The 12,972-nt window shown below is 33.6% G+C and overlaps 1 protein-coding gene across 1 annotated transcript in view; it reads right to left on the bottom strand.

Annotated features, from left to right (window-relative positions):
- Positions 1-12,972, bottom strand: part of crfa4 (cytokine receptor family, class I receptor 4) — a 46,600-nt gene that overhangs the window by 14,613 nt on the left and 19,015 nt on the right. The window contains exon 5 of the mRNA XM_088074672.1: positions 3,841-3,946. Coding sequence (XP_087930798.1) covers positions 3,841-3,931 — 91 coding nt within the window. The 5' untranslated portion in view covers positions 3,932-3,946. The remainder of the gene's footprint in view (positions 1-3,840; positions 3,947-12,972) is intronic.

The following is a 12,972-nucleotide window of genomic DNA, read 5'->3' as shown; positions in this document are numbered from 1 at the left end:
AGTTAACCAAAATCTAGACTTTCTTTATTCCACGCAATCTGTTTTATTTAATGAAAATCGACTTCTAGAGACTTCGAATGATCAAAGTGAAGATTTAGTTGTCTTTATTTCTGTGTACAAGGTTATTTTAAGGAGCAAAGGAGGTTATTTTAAGGAGCAAAGGAGGATACTTTTGAAATGGAAGAGGGTCACCAGAGTCTCTGATGGGACATTTCCTGTTGGATCGTCAATTGACAAAAGAAAGCCACCACAAAGAAAAGTGAAATCAATGCAAAATAATTCACAAAACCACCACGAAAAGACACAAAAACATAATGAAAAGAAGAAAAACCATCACGAAGAGATGCAAACCCACCACAAAGAGACACAAAATCACGACAGACACAAAATTAACACAGAGACACAAAATTAACACAAAGAGACAATAGACTACTAAGAAGATACACAAAACCACCACAAAATGACTACAAAGTGACGCAAAATGACTGCAAAGACACAATAAACTACCAGAGACACAAGACCACCATGAAGAGACACAAATCAACCACAAAGAGACAAAAGAACACCACACAGAGACGCTAAACCACCACAAAGACATGCAAAACCACCCCAACGATGCACAACAACAACAAACCACCACAAAGAGACGCAACAAGATATGCAAAACAGCCGCAAAAGATCCAATACCACCACAGAGACAAAAAAAACCACAAAGATATGCAAAACCACCACATAGAGATGCAAACCCCCCACAAGAAATATCACAAAACAAACAAAAAGAGACACAAAAACATCATAAAAGGCAGCTAAACTACCATAAAGAGACAAAATGACTACAAAGAGATGCAAAACCACCACAAAGAGACACAAAATCACAAGAGACACAAAAACGACTACAAAGAGATGCAAAACCACCACAAAGAGACACAAAATCGCAAGAGACACAAAATGAGATGAGATGAGAGAAACAAAAGAGATGCAAAACCAGAGACGCAAAAAATCACCACACAGAGACGCAAATCCACCAGAAAGATATGCAAAACAGCCACAAAAATAAGCAAAATGACCACAAAGAGCCTCCACAAAGAAACACAGAAAAGCCATAAAGAGAGAGCCTCACTGGAAGCGGTCATACAAACCAAGACAGGCTGAGCTCGCTCCTCATGACCTCTGTAAAATCTGTTTTTTTGTCAAAAGCATGAAGAACTTTCATGTGGAACAAATGTCAGATGATCCCAGATAAATCTTCATTTTCCTCCAGATAAACTGCTCGTTTACTGAAACAACAACAGCAGCAGGAGATTCGGCAGCACTCTGAGAACGTCTGAATGTTTTCATTATTTCACCTTTTATTTGCATTTATCTCAATAATTATTTGATTCTGAATGCCGTATTTAATTTCAGGTCTCCGACATGATGGTTATTACAAACACAAACAGGAAGTTTAATTTACTGACTTTTGCTGCAGGAAAAAAACTCTCAAAGCACTGTTTCTATGGCAACAACAACCAAGATCAATTATGGAGCTGTTTATATAATAAGCTTTATTTGTATAGCACTTATCTAATCAAGATTACAAAGTGCAATTAATGGTTTATGGAGCCAAATAAAGACAAGAATATCTGAATTTTAATGCCGCTGAATGTGCATTGTTGAAATATTTTACTTTGAAAACCATGCATCTAAATTTATTTGTTCTAAATTCTCCTTGTAATATCATTTATTTTATTTGAGCAATTATTCTTTTTTTCCAATTACTTTCATTTCCTAATTCCACATGTATTTATTTCAGGGACCTTTTTTTCTGGAATACACATTAATGTATTTGAAATGTATTTTATTTCCTGATTCCACATTTTGAAATTCAATTAAATCAGTCAAATTTCAAGCTGAAAAAAAACTATAAATATATAAATATCAGTAAAATCTGATTAATCGAATAATTAAGTTTTGATTTCCTGACCTGGGTAGGCCTGATGTTGCTATTTAAATTATTGCAACTTTTGCAACTTGTGGCTCACAAACCACAGAAACATAACTGACACTTTATTAATTATTTTGGATTTTCTCGTACATTCATGATCGGAGAGTGTTCGTGCAGCTCAGAGATGGTTATAATTGAGGAGAAACTCACAGTCAGCGACGCTCTGAGCTCGTCGATGCCCCCCGCTGAGGCATCGACGAGCTGCCAACACGTTCAGCTGAGCAGAAATAAAAAGGCAGACACGTTATCATCAAACGGAGCTGCTGCTTGTAGCTGCTGTCAAAGGTCACACAAAGTTTGGACTGACCCAAAAACTACATTAACATAACATAACATAACATAACATAACATAACATAACATAACATAAACATAAACATAAACATAAACATAACATAACATAACATAACATAACATAACATAACATAACATAACATAACATAACATAACATAACATAACATAACATAACATAACATAACATAACATAACATAACATAACATAACATAACATAACATAACATAACATAACATAACATAACATAACATAACATAACATAACATAACATAACATAACATAAAAATTATATAATACAATACAATATAATAATATATTTTTAAAAAATTTGGCATTGAGAATTTCATTTTCACTGAAAGAAATAATTGTGGAGATAAGAAATAAAATTGTATTGTGCATTAAATTTCAAGTCCCTTGGCAAATGTGGGAAATAAAAAAAAATAACATAATATAATTAGTATAATACAATATAACACAATACATATTATTACATATTACATATTATTACATATTATTACATTTTTGTGTGTGTGTGTGTGTTTTTACAGTTTATATTATTACAATACATATTATTCTATATCACCTATAATATCCAAATTTATTTATTTAAGGTGATTTTTAATTTAATACTATATTTATTTATTTCAAGGAACTTTTATTTCCTAACTACACAGTTTTTTCTTTCAGGAACATTTTATTAACTCCACAATTAATTATTTGGTAAAAATTTAATCCTTAATGCCTCTTTTTTTAAATTCAGGGAGCTTTTTTCATTAATTTCCTAATCTATTTGTTTCAGGGAATTTTTTTTCCTAATGCCATGTTTATTCATTTCAATAATTTTTTTTTCTGCCCAAATGACACATTATTTATTTCAAATAACTTTTATTTCCCATATCTACTTTATGGATAATTCCATACTCCAGAGAACTATATATTCCATAACTCCACATTTATTTATTTCAGGGATTTTTTTCACCCATAATTTCAAATTCATATATTTTCAGTCTTCATTTCAGTAGACTTTTAATTTTATGCTAAATTTATTTATTTCAAGGATTATTATTATTATTTCCTTGTATTTTCTTGACTTTAACTTTTTCTTAACATTTTTTTTATTTCAGTGAGAATTTTATTCTCATTGCCATTTTTTAAAAAATTATTTCAGGGATTTTTTTTCCCATAATACCATTTCAGGGGACTTTTTACCGAATACCACATTTATTTATTTTAGGGATCAATGTAAGGTAATGTCTACAAAATTGTCATAATATACAATAATAATAACAACAATAACAACAACAAATAATGACAATAATTATTATTATTGTCAGTGAAATTGGTATTTAATAGCTTTGGAGTTGAGCGCAGCTGAAGTTTGGTTTTGCTTTAAAGCCTCATGAGAACTTATTAAAAACATGACCTGAGCTCAGAAGATCAGGTCACATTTAACCAGAAAAAACTTTTGCAGAAGCTTGATTTTGTGCACATATTTATAGAAGTTTTGTGATTTTTTGTCCATTTTCTGGCACTGAAAAAGACAGAAAATGTCCCCTACTCACCGTGGCTGTGTTTGTCTTTCTGATCGATGTCCTGGGCGACGACTCTGCTGCCGCCCACCACAGGAAGCAGACAGAACAGCAGCCACAGCATCCTGCAACTTTCCCCCTGTAAACAATAAACAACATAAACACAAGTTTAAGTCTGAAAAAAAAACAATGATAATTAAAACATATTTAGTTAAATAAAGTGCATATTGATTGAAAATGAATGCGATAAATATGAATGTTAAATAATACATGCTGATTTCAATATCAATTAGACCGCATTTTAATATGCATCAAGCAGTCAGGTTGGACAGATTTTATTTATTTATTTATTCAACACAAACACAATAAAATAAAATAAAATAAAATAAAATAAAATAAAATAAAATAAAATAAAATAAAATAAAATAAAATAAAATAAAAATATATATTCTGTAGACTAGGGTATTGGTTCAAAACATAAGGACAGATGTATTAAATAAATAGCAGTTTGTTCAGTCTGATATTGCTTTTGTGACTCTGTGTTTAGCGGCAGAGTCGTCCACCTGCAGTCATAGTCGACCATGACACACAGATCTTTGGGCTCTAAAGATTTTGCTGAAAGCTCATTACTCTAATCAGCTTAGTCCACTGAACCCAGCGAGCATATGAGGCATGTGAGGTCAGACCGACACGAAAGGATCATACAAGTGGCTTTATGTTGTGTTTTTAAGTTATTTTAACCTTTCTGTCTGGTTTATCAGGCATCAGCTCCCTTCTTACAGGCTGGCTCAGATGTTTTTGAAGTGTGGTTGTAAGAGGAGCTTATCTGCAACGCAAACTGTGCTTTTCAAAAACAAGCTGCAAAAATAATATACATTAATATTATTTTCTACTTTTAAAGATTTCTTTTTTTTAACCAACATCATTCCGAATTATAAAAATCAAATATTTATTTTCAGAATTTCAACCCTTCAAATGTCATTAATTTTTTTTTTTTTTGTCATGATGCCATTATGTTTTTAGATTTTTAAAAAATCTATTATTATGTGATTTTTATTATTATCACAGCCTGGCATATGTCAATGATTAGCAGCAACATTATTTTTTATATATGTTTTTTTGTGCGGTGTGATAAACTCACACTCATATCACTCTGCACACAAAATGCACTTTCCAAAATCATAGCGATATAACAGCTTAATTTCCCCGCCTGAAATCAAAAACAGAGAACAGAAAACAGTGAAAATATTTAAATAGTTTTTTTTTTCTTTTCTTTTTAGGTGGCTAAAAAAACACAAAAGCAGGTGCTTAGGTTTCAAGAAAAAAAAACATCATGGTTTGGCTCTTCATTCATAGTTTTTCTTTTCTCCCTTGACATTTCATTTTCCAGATTTACTAATTTCTTGCAATTTGTGGAACATTTCTTACCAAATTGCTCTTTGCCACTTTTCCTTTTTTTTTTTTTAGAGATATCGCACCAATTTGGTCTGGGTTTAAAGGTTGAAATACTTGAAAGAGGCGTTTGAAATTAGCACCAGAAATGTGGTCGCTCCAGGTTTAAAAGGGTTAAACACAGGATTCATTCAGCCAGAACAGACATGTTTTTTTTCAACTGCAGAAACTTTTCACGGAAGAACATCGAAACCCTTTTAGTCTCATATTGACCCAGAGAACCAGGGTCTTAATTTAACTCCAACCTCCGCAAAACATCTCTGTCTTCAGTGCGGGGACGGACTCTGTGGCGGCACCAGCAGAGACGGCACACCTGCAGCTATAAAAAGGACAAGCTGAGTCCCTGCAGCAGGAGCCAATCCTGAGACTGGACCTCAGGAGACTAAATTAAAAAATAAAAAAAAGATCTGCAAAAAGATCAGCAGCATTTTAATTTGGACCCTTCGAACTTTTCTGTTCAGTGTTTGTGCTGCTCTCGATCTCAAGTAAAGGATTAGAGCAGTGATATTCAACAAAGGCCCAAGGGAGAAAATATGGCCCCCAATGCTGGGTGGCCCCCCAAACATTTTCTTATTCACAATAACAGTGAGTGACTCACACAGTGAACTGTTTATGTACGTTAACATAAAGTGTCAGAGTGCATAAAACAGCATCAAAATGGAGCTTGTTGATCAAAAAAAGTGCCAGTACAGGATCCCCAACAGCCCCGACAGAGGTCCTAAGACTCTATTATCCTGAAATCCTACAAATGTCCTAAAATCCTTGTAATGTTCTGAAATCAAACAAATGTCATAAATGACATAAATCTGGGAACTGTTCTGAAATCCTACAAATGTCCTAAAATCCTATGAATGTGCTAAATGATCTAAAAATCCAAGAAAGGTCCTTAAATCCTCCAAATGTACTAAAATCCTAAAAAATCTCCTAAAGTCCAAGAAACACCCTAAAATCCTAAAAATGTCCTAATATCCTTCAAATTTTCTAAAGGTCCTAAAATCCTATCCCCAAATCCTAAAATCTGAGAAACTTCCTAAAATCCTGAAAAAAAAGCTCTAAAATCCTTCAAATTTCCTAAAATCCTTCAAATTTTCTAAAAGACCTAAAATCTGAGAAACTTCCTAAAATCCTAAAAATGTCAGAAAATCCTAAAAATGTCCTGAAATCCACATCTGGGCCTGCTGCAACTGGCCCCTGGCCTCTGGCCTCTTGTCATTTGGAAACGTGTCCCCGAATCAAAGCAGGTCTCGTGTCTCTGGATTAGAGGGGGTTTCTTTTTTTGTTTTTTTTTATCGTCCAGCTGCTCGAGTGTCGGCTGAGTTTGAGGTTCGTAAGACGTAAAACAAAAAAATCTCCTACCCACAGAAACACACAGACTCTGAGCAATGAGGTCACATGAAGGAGGTTTGCGCTCTCATGACAGCTGAACCGACGGACGAGCAGCAGCCGATCCTCGAGCGCCAACACAACAATCACACAGAATAATCTCCTGCAGGAGCGTCGGATTAAAGAGGAGGCCCAGCTGATCCCAACAGACCGAAGGAGTCGACCACACAACACCATCTCCATCATAAATATTTACAACAAATACATTCATTGACATTGACATTCATTTAACAGCTAATTTCTGCAGAAATGAAGGTATGTTTTGTTAAATGATTAAACCGTTTTAAATTGTAAATTTAAAATGTGCACATCAGCAAAATCTGTAAATTTTACAGAAAAATAAATATAAATTTTAGGATAATTATGTGCTTTGGGCATGACAGTATTTTCCCATCAATTTTGCATTTCTTTTTAAAAATAATTTTCACAGTAAAATCATGTGTTTCCTACATATTAGGACTGTAAATATGGTTAGTCAATGTCTTTACTGAATATGTTTTTTATGGGCTTTCATTGCTGCTATTTGTTCTGTTTTTTGATATACAGTTATTCAATGTATTAAAAATATAAAACTGTGATATGTCATTTTTGATTTGATGGTCTTTTACTGTATTTTCTGCTGACTTTTGTTTTAAAACAATATATCAAATAAAATATATTGAAGGCATTAAAAGGTTTAAGAATTATTGGACATTATTGTAGTTATTATGTCACACCGTATCACTGTCTGCACCTCATGGTGAAAGGCAAAAAAAAAAAAAAAAAGCTAAGAAAAGCTAAGTGTGAAGTGTGAAAACTCAAAATCTCTTGTGTCCTGTTTGAGTGTTACTGACCGTCTATTACTATAATATTGCAAAAAAAAAAAAATGAATAAAAAAATTACAACCTCCAGTTGAATGTGCATTGGAGCATTTTATCCCAAACCTGGCCAATTTTATGTCCACAAGAGGTTTTAATTCTTTTAATGTGTTAATGTGAAAGCTTCAAAATTCAAAATTAACAATTGATTTTTACACACACACACACACACACACACACACACACACACACACACACATATATATAAATAAATGTTAATAAAGAAATGCCACACACACTTCCACACACATTCCTTCAAAGGTCCCTCGCTATCAGATCCTCACAGCGCAACGCTTTACCTGTTGCCATGACAACCAGCAGCTGATCAATTCAGCACCCCTAACCCCCCCTCCAGCGCTGCTTCAAAGCAGCAAGGTCCTGTTGGAGAGGTTTCTGACAGGTAAATCTATACAAGCAAAGGCCGACTCACAACAGGAAGTCCACACAAGTCTGTGAGATTTGGAATATGGAAATTAATCATGATGTGAGTGCCTCATTGACCTGCAGGGAAAATGACATCATCTTCAACGGGTCACCTCTTTATTTTACACCTGTGGAGGATGATTAGTCCTTTAAAAGCTGTTTCAGCATCGGTTGGATGTGCACACATTTTTTATTCACCACAAAGAGACTCAAGACCACCACAAGGAGATGCAAAATTACCAATAAACGATGCAAAATAACCACAAAGAGACGCAAAATAACTATTAAAACATGATAAACTATGATAAAAAGATAACTAAGAGACTCAAAACTGCCACAAAGCGATGCAAAACCACTTCAAAGAGATGCAGAATGACCACTAAGAGATGCAAAACAGCTACAAAAAGACAAAAAAACACCACAAACAGATACAAAACAACTACAAAAAGACACGAAACCACCACAAATAGATGCAAAACCACCTCAAAGAGATGCAAAATCACCACAAAGAGACACAAAACCACAGCAAAGAGATGCAAAACTACCACTAAGACACCTAAAATAACTGCTAAGAGATCATCAGGACACGCTGTGATGACGACATATAAATATTTCAAGAAAAAAATGTTTTAAAGATTTTAAATGTGCTGCGCTGATGTCAGAGTGTGAGCTTTAAAACAATCATTTGTATTATTTTCTTTTTTTTCTGGGGAGCTGTGGCCGCAGACTCTAATTAACATGACGGGTTGTGAGAATTTAAAGGTTGTCAGGGCTCCGAAATAAATGAGATATTCACCCTGAGAGCACAGACATTTCAAAAGCTATTTACCATGAGAGATAAGATTTTTTAAAAACACTGGCGTCCCCACAGGCGACGCTGCGACCTTTAACAACAAAGACTCTAATTAAGTCCCAACACACGGACAGCAGAGGAGGCTTCACAGAGACACTAAACTGAACCTAAAACATGAAATCTGCAGATCTCTGCGACATTCAGCCAAATTAATTTATGCTTTCAGTCCGTCAGACTGACAGCAGCACAAAACATTTTATACTAAACTGAAAAGACCATTTGAAACATGCTGAATTTGTGTTTGAGTTTACTGGGTATTTTGTTTGTTTTTTAAGATGTTGTTGCACTAAAACTTTGAGTATATTTCCCTGATTATACTCACTCACATTTACTTCAGTTGGTTTTGGGTCTTTTTTTATTTGCTTTAAGGTTGATCAACAAGAAATTAAATGCATTTTGATCAACATTAATTATATATATATATATATATAAATATATATAAATATATATATATTCAGACAGTGTTGAGAGGTTTTGGGTGTTTTTTTCTTTATCTTCTGTTTTGTATATTTTTTGTAAGTTTTTTTGATGTTTTATTTAAAAAAAAATAGTGTGGGTTGTTATTTCTAATTATTCTAATTATTATTATCTAATTATTTTATATCTAGTTTCAAAACTTTTAAGGCAGGACTTTTTGAGCGCTTTTTTTATCTTTAATTTTTCTTAAAGGTTGATAGACATAAAATTAATTGCAAACTATTTTGATAAACATTTAATTTTTTCTTTCTTTTTTTAAACAGTGTTGAGGGATTTAGGCTTTTGGTCTTATTTTCTTTATAATTTTGAGTTGGTTTTACTTCAGTAATATTTTCAATGCAGGACTTTTCCAAATACTTGAGGTTCTAGTTCAGAAAAAGTTTTTTTTTTTTAATTCATAACCAATAACCAATAGTTTTGTGGGTGTTTTTTTTTATATTATTTTAAGGATTTTGTGGAGTTTTTCTTCCTTTTTTGTGATGATTTTGTGTTTTGGGCTGTTTTTTTATTTTATTTTTTATTTTTATAGTACCCTTAGAATTAAGTTTTAAGAGACAAAAAAACCTCAAACTTAAAATTATTTTTAATAAATAAAAAATATTTGAAAAATATGGAAAAGAAATGAAATGAAAAAACTGGGTTAAAAAAAAAATCTAAAATCATTTATAGAGACTCCCCCCACCCCCAACTCAAACATAAAAATTTTGACTGATCAAAAAAGTAGAGCTTTTTTAAAAAAAAATATTCATTTTTTTAAGTAAAAATTTTGTTTATTTATTTTTTAAGGAAAAACAGTTGTCAAATTGCAGCTGTTTTGGTAATTTAATATATTACAAAACATCATATTTTATAAACTTCTTTTTTTTTAAAGATTTTTTTTGGCATTTTTTGCCTTTAGTAGATAGGACAGGAGATTGCTAGTGTGAAAGGGGGAGAGAGGGGATGACATGCTTTATCCACTGAGCCACTCCACACCCCAGCTCTATTGTTTTGATGCAAAAATCTTAATTGATAAAGTTACTAAAGCGTTCAGATTAATGTAATGAAGAGGAAAGTACAATATTTCCCTCAGAAATGTAGGATAAAGCGGCATGAAAAGAAAACACTGAAAGTACAGTACAAGTACCTCACATTTCTACTTAAGTGCAGTAGTTGAGTTGAGAACTTCACAAATAAATGCCTCTGTCACACTCACTGCTGGACTTTGTGGCCACAACTTCAACCGTCATGTGCAGATCAGCAGCGATAAGACTTATCTGAAGGATGAACGCCACTCTGCAGCTCCACGACAGAGAGCATCCACCCATCTCATACACACACAGACACACACACACACACAGAGCCTCAGGCAGCACACAGACAGGAAACACAGATCTGAGCAGACAGCATTCGATCCACAGGGAGTCACATGCACTCAATCACACACACACACACACACACAGTCGCCAGCCGAGCTTTGCTTGTCATAAACAGCAGCGGCAGCATTATATAATCCTGCCTGTGTGTTACTCATTAACACACATATATCATATCAGGAACACGAAGAAACAACCAGCACTAATGACTTTTAAAGTCATTAACATACACGTGTTTATTTCCAAACAAGCAACGGTCAATTCCTCACCAAGAGGCATTTCTGCAGCTGTGTCTCCAACCCAAAATCATGTAGATCTGGCTGAAACATGACCAGATTGGCTTTATTTTATTTTGTTTTATCATTTTTATTTTATTGTAATTTATTTTAACTGTATTTTCTAAATTGCTTTTAGTTGGTGAGATTATTTTATTACTCTTCTTGTTGTGCGCTTTTACTTTTTATTTTCGTGTGATGCATTTTTCTCAACATCATTGCAAACGACGGCCTGCTCTAAGTGATCCACCGAGACTGAATAAAGATTAAATGAAACAATGATTTCTTCTCTAACTTCACTAGAAATTAAATGAGTGAGAAAAATAATACAGCCTGAAAACTGAATTGAAAAAAAAAAGTCAACAGAAAATAAAAAAAGAGGAAATGACCTGAAAAAAACTGCCAAAAAATATGCTAAACAAAAACTCATTTACACTAATTTTCAGGTCATTTACTTGTCACCTTTTCCCAATTTTTTGAAATTTGCAAAAAAAAAAAGTAATTTATATGTTAATAATTTCCCCATTTTTTTACCCCTCCCCCCAAAAAAAAAAACCCTTGAAATTTTAAAAATAGAAAAAAAAACTCACCATCAAAACTAAACAAATAGAAAAAACCCCAAACCCCTCAAAATAATAAAATAAAAAAATAAATAATATAAATAATAAATAATTATTATTATCATTTAAGTCGTGCTTCTGTAGTTTCACATTAAAAGCTCAAAGGGAACAAACACGTGCACCAAAAAGCTACTTTTCGGAGTTTTATTCTGGGATGTCATCAGTTCAGATCCAATGCATCTGAGCTTTCAGGCTGCAGAACAACAACTGAAAAGCTTCAGTCTTCTGGGTCTCATGTTTGACCTTTAACGTGATGTTAACTTAATTATCTTTAGCTGCGCTGACAGGCCTGGAGCTCTGTGTGGGACGCTCATATCATGAACATGCTAAAGGTCATACGACAAATGATGAGCCATACTGTACGAAATGTAAATGTTTAAATGGATTTTCCACTCCAGTGCTCGGCAGACAGGAAGTCCTGCACACAGCTAATAATGTTAAACAGCACAGAACAGCAGAAAACTCACTCGTCACTGTGACAAATGCCGGCTAATTCAAGTCCTGCTTCTGGAGTTTCACATTAAAAGTTCAGAGGGAACAAACACGAGCACTAAAAATACTTTACGTTTTATTTTAGGGTATCATCAGTTCAGATTCAAAGCATCTGAGCAAAAACTGCTGAAAATCACGGCTTTATTTTATCAACACTGTTTAGCTGCGGATTAACCCTTTGTAATAACCAAGAAATATTCAATGGAAAAATGCAAGGGAATTACTTGAAAATTAAACAATTTCCGAAATCTATGAATTTCTTGCAAGTTGTGGAACTTTTTTTTTTTTTTCTTTTAACAAAGTTGCTCTTTGCCTTTTGTGTGTGAATCACACCACTCTTACAGCGTGCCAGACGAAAAAAGATATGTTTTCTGTTGCAGCTCTTTTGTTTTCAGTTTGGTAAATATCTGTATCAGTAGAGCAGTGCTAGAAGAAGTATTCAAATTCAAATAAACTCTTGTTATGTTTTGATGCAAAATTCTTAATTTGTAAAGTAACTTAACTGTCAGGCAAATGTAGTGAAATAAAAAAGTTCAATATTTCCCTCTGAAATGTAGCGGGGTAAAAGTGTAAATTGGCATGAAAAGAAAATACTCAGATAAAGTACAAATACCTCAAGTTTACCTTAACCAGTACTCAAGTAAATGTACTTAGTTACATTCCAGCACTGCAGACGAGAATCGTGAAATGTGAGTTTTGGGTTGCTGCTGAGATTTTGCTGCACGTCTGATTCTGAACTCGGTCTGGAGTTCATCTCAGAGTACAAATTTAAGGCAACGAGATGACCTCTGACCTTTCAGAGTTTGCACACCTTAAGTTGAACACAAGGCTGTTGCAAGGTGGTTCTTTTCGCACAGCTGGGCGTCTGCATGCTGGAGTAAAGCCCCCAAAATATCACCGCACTCAAAGAAGACAATGTTTTGTAAAAATAAAGGCATGTGAAGTTTGACCCACGTGTTTAATCCTGAAGCTGCTCG

The sequence above is a fragment of the Plectropomus leopardus genome, chromosome 24, assembly GCF_026936395.1.
Source record: "Plectropomus leopardus strain MGB_pleo_1.0 chromosome 24, ASM2693639v1, whole genome shotgun sequence".
Taxonomy (NCBI): Eukaryota; Metazoa; Chordata; class Actinopteri; order Perciformes; family Serranidae; genus Plectropomus; species Plectropomus leopardus.
The sequence above is the reverse complement of the archived record's forward strand: the minus strand, read 5'-3'. Positions and strand labels throughout refer to the sequence as shown.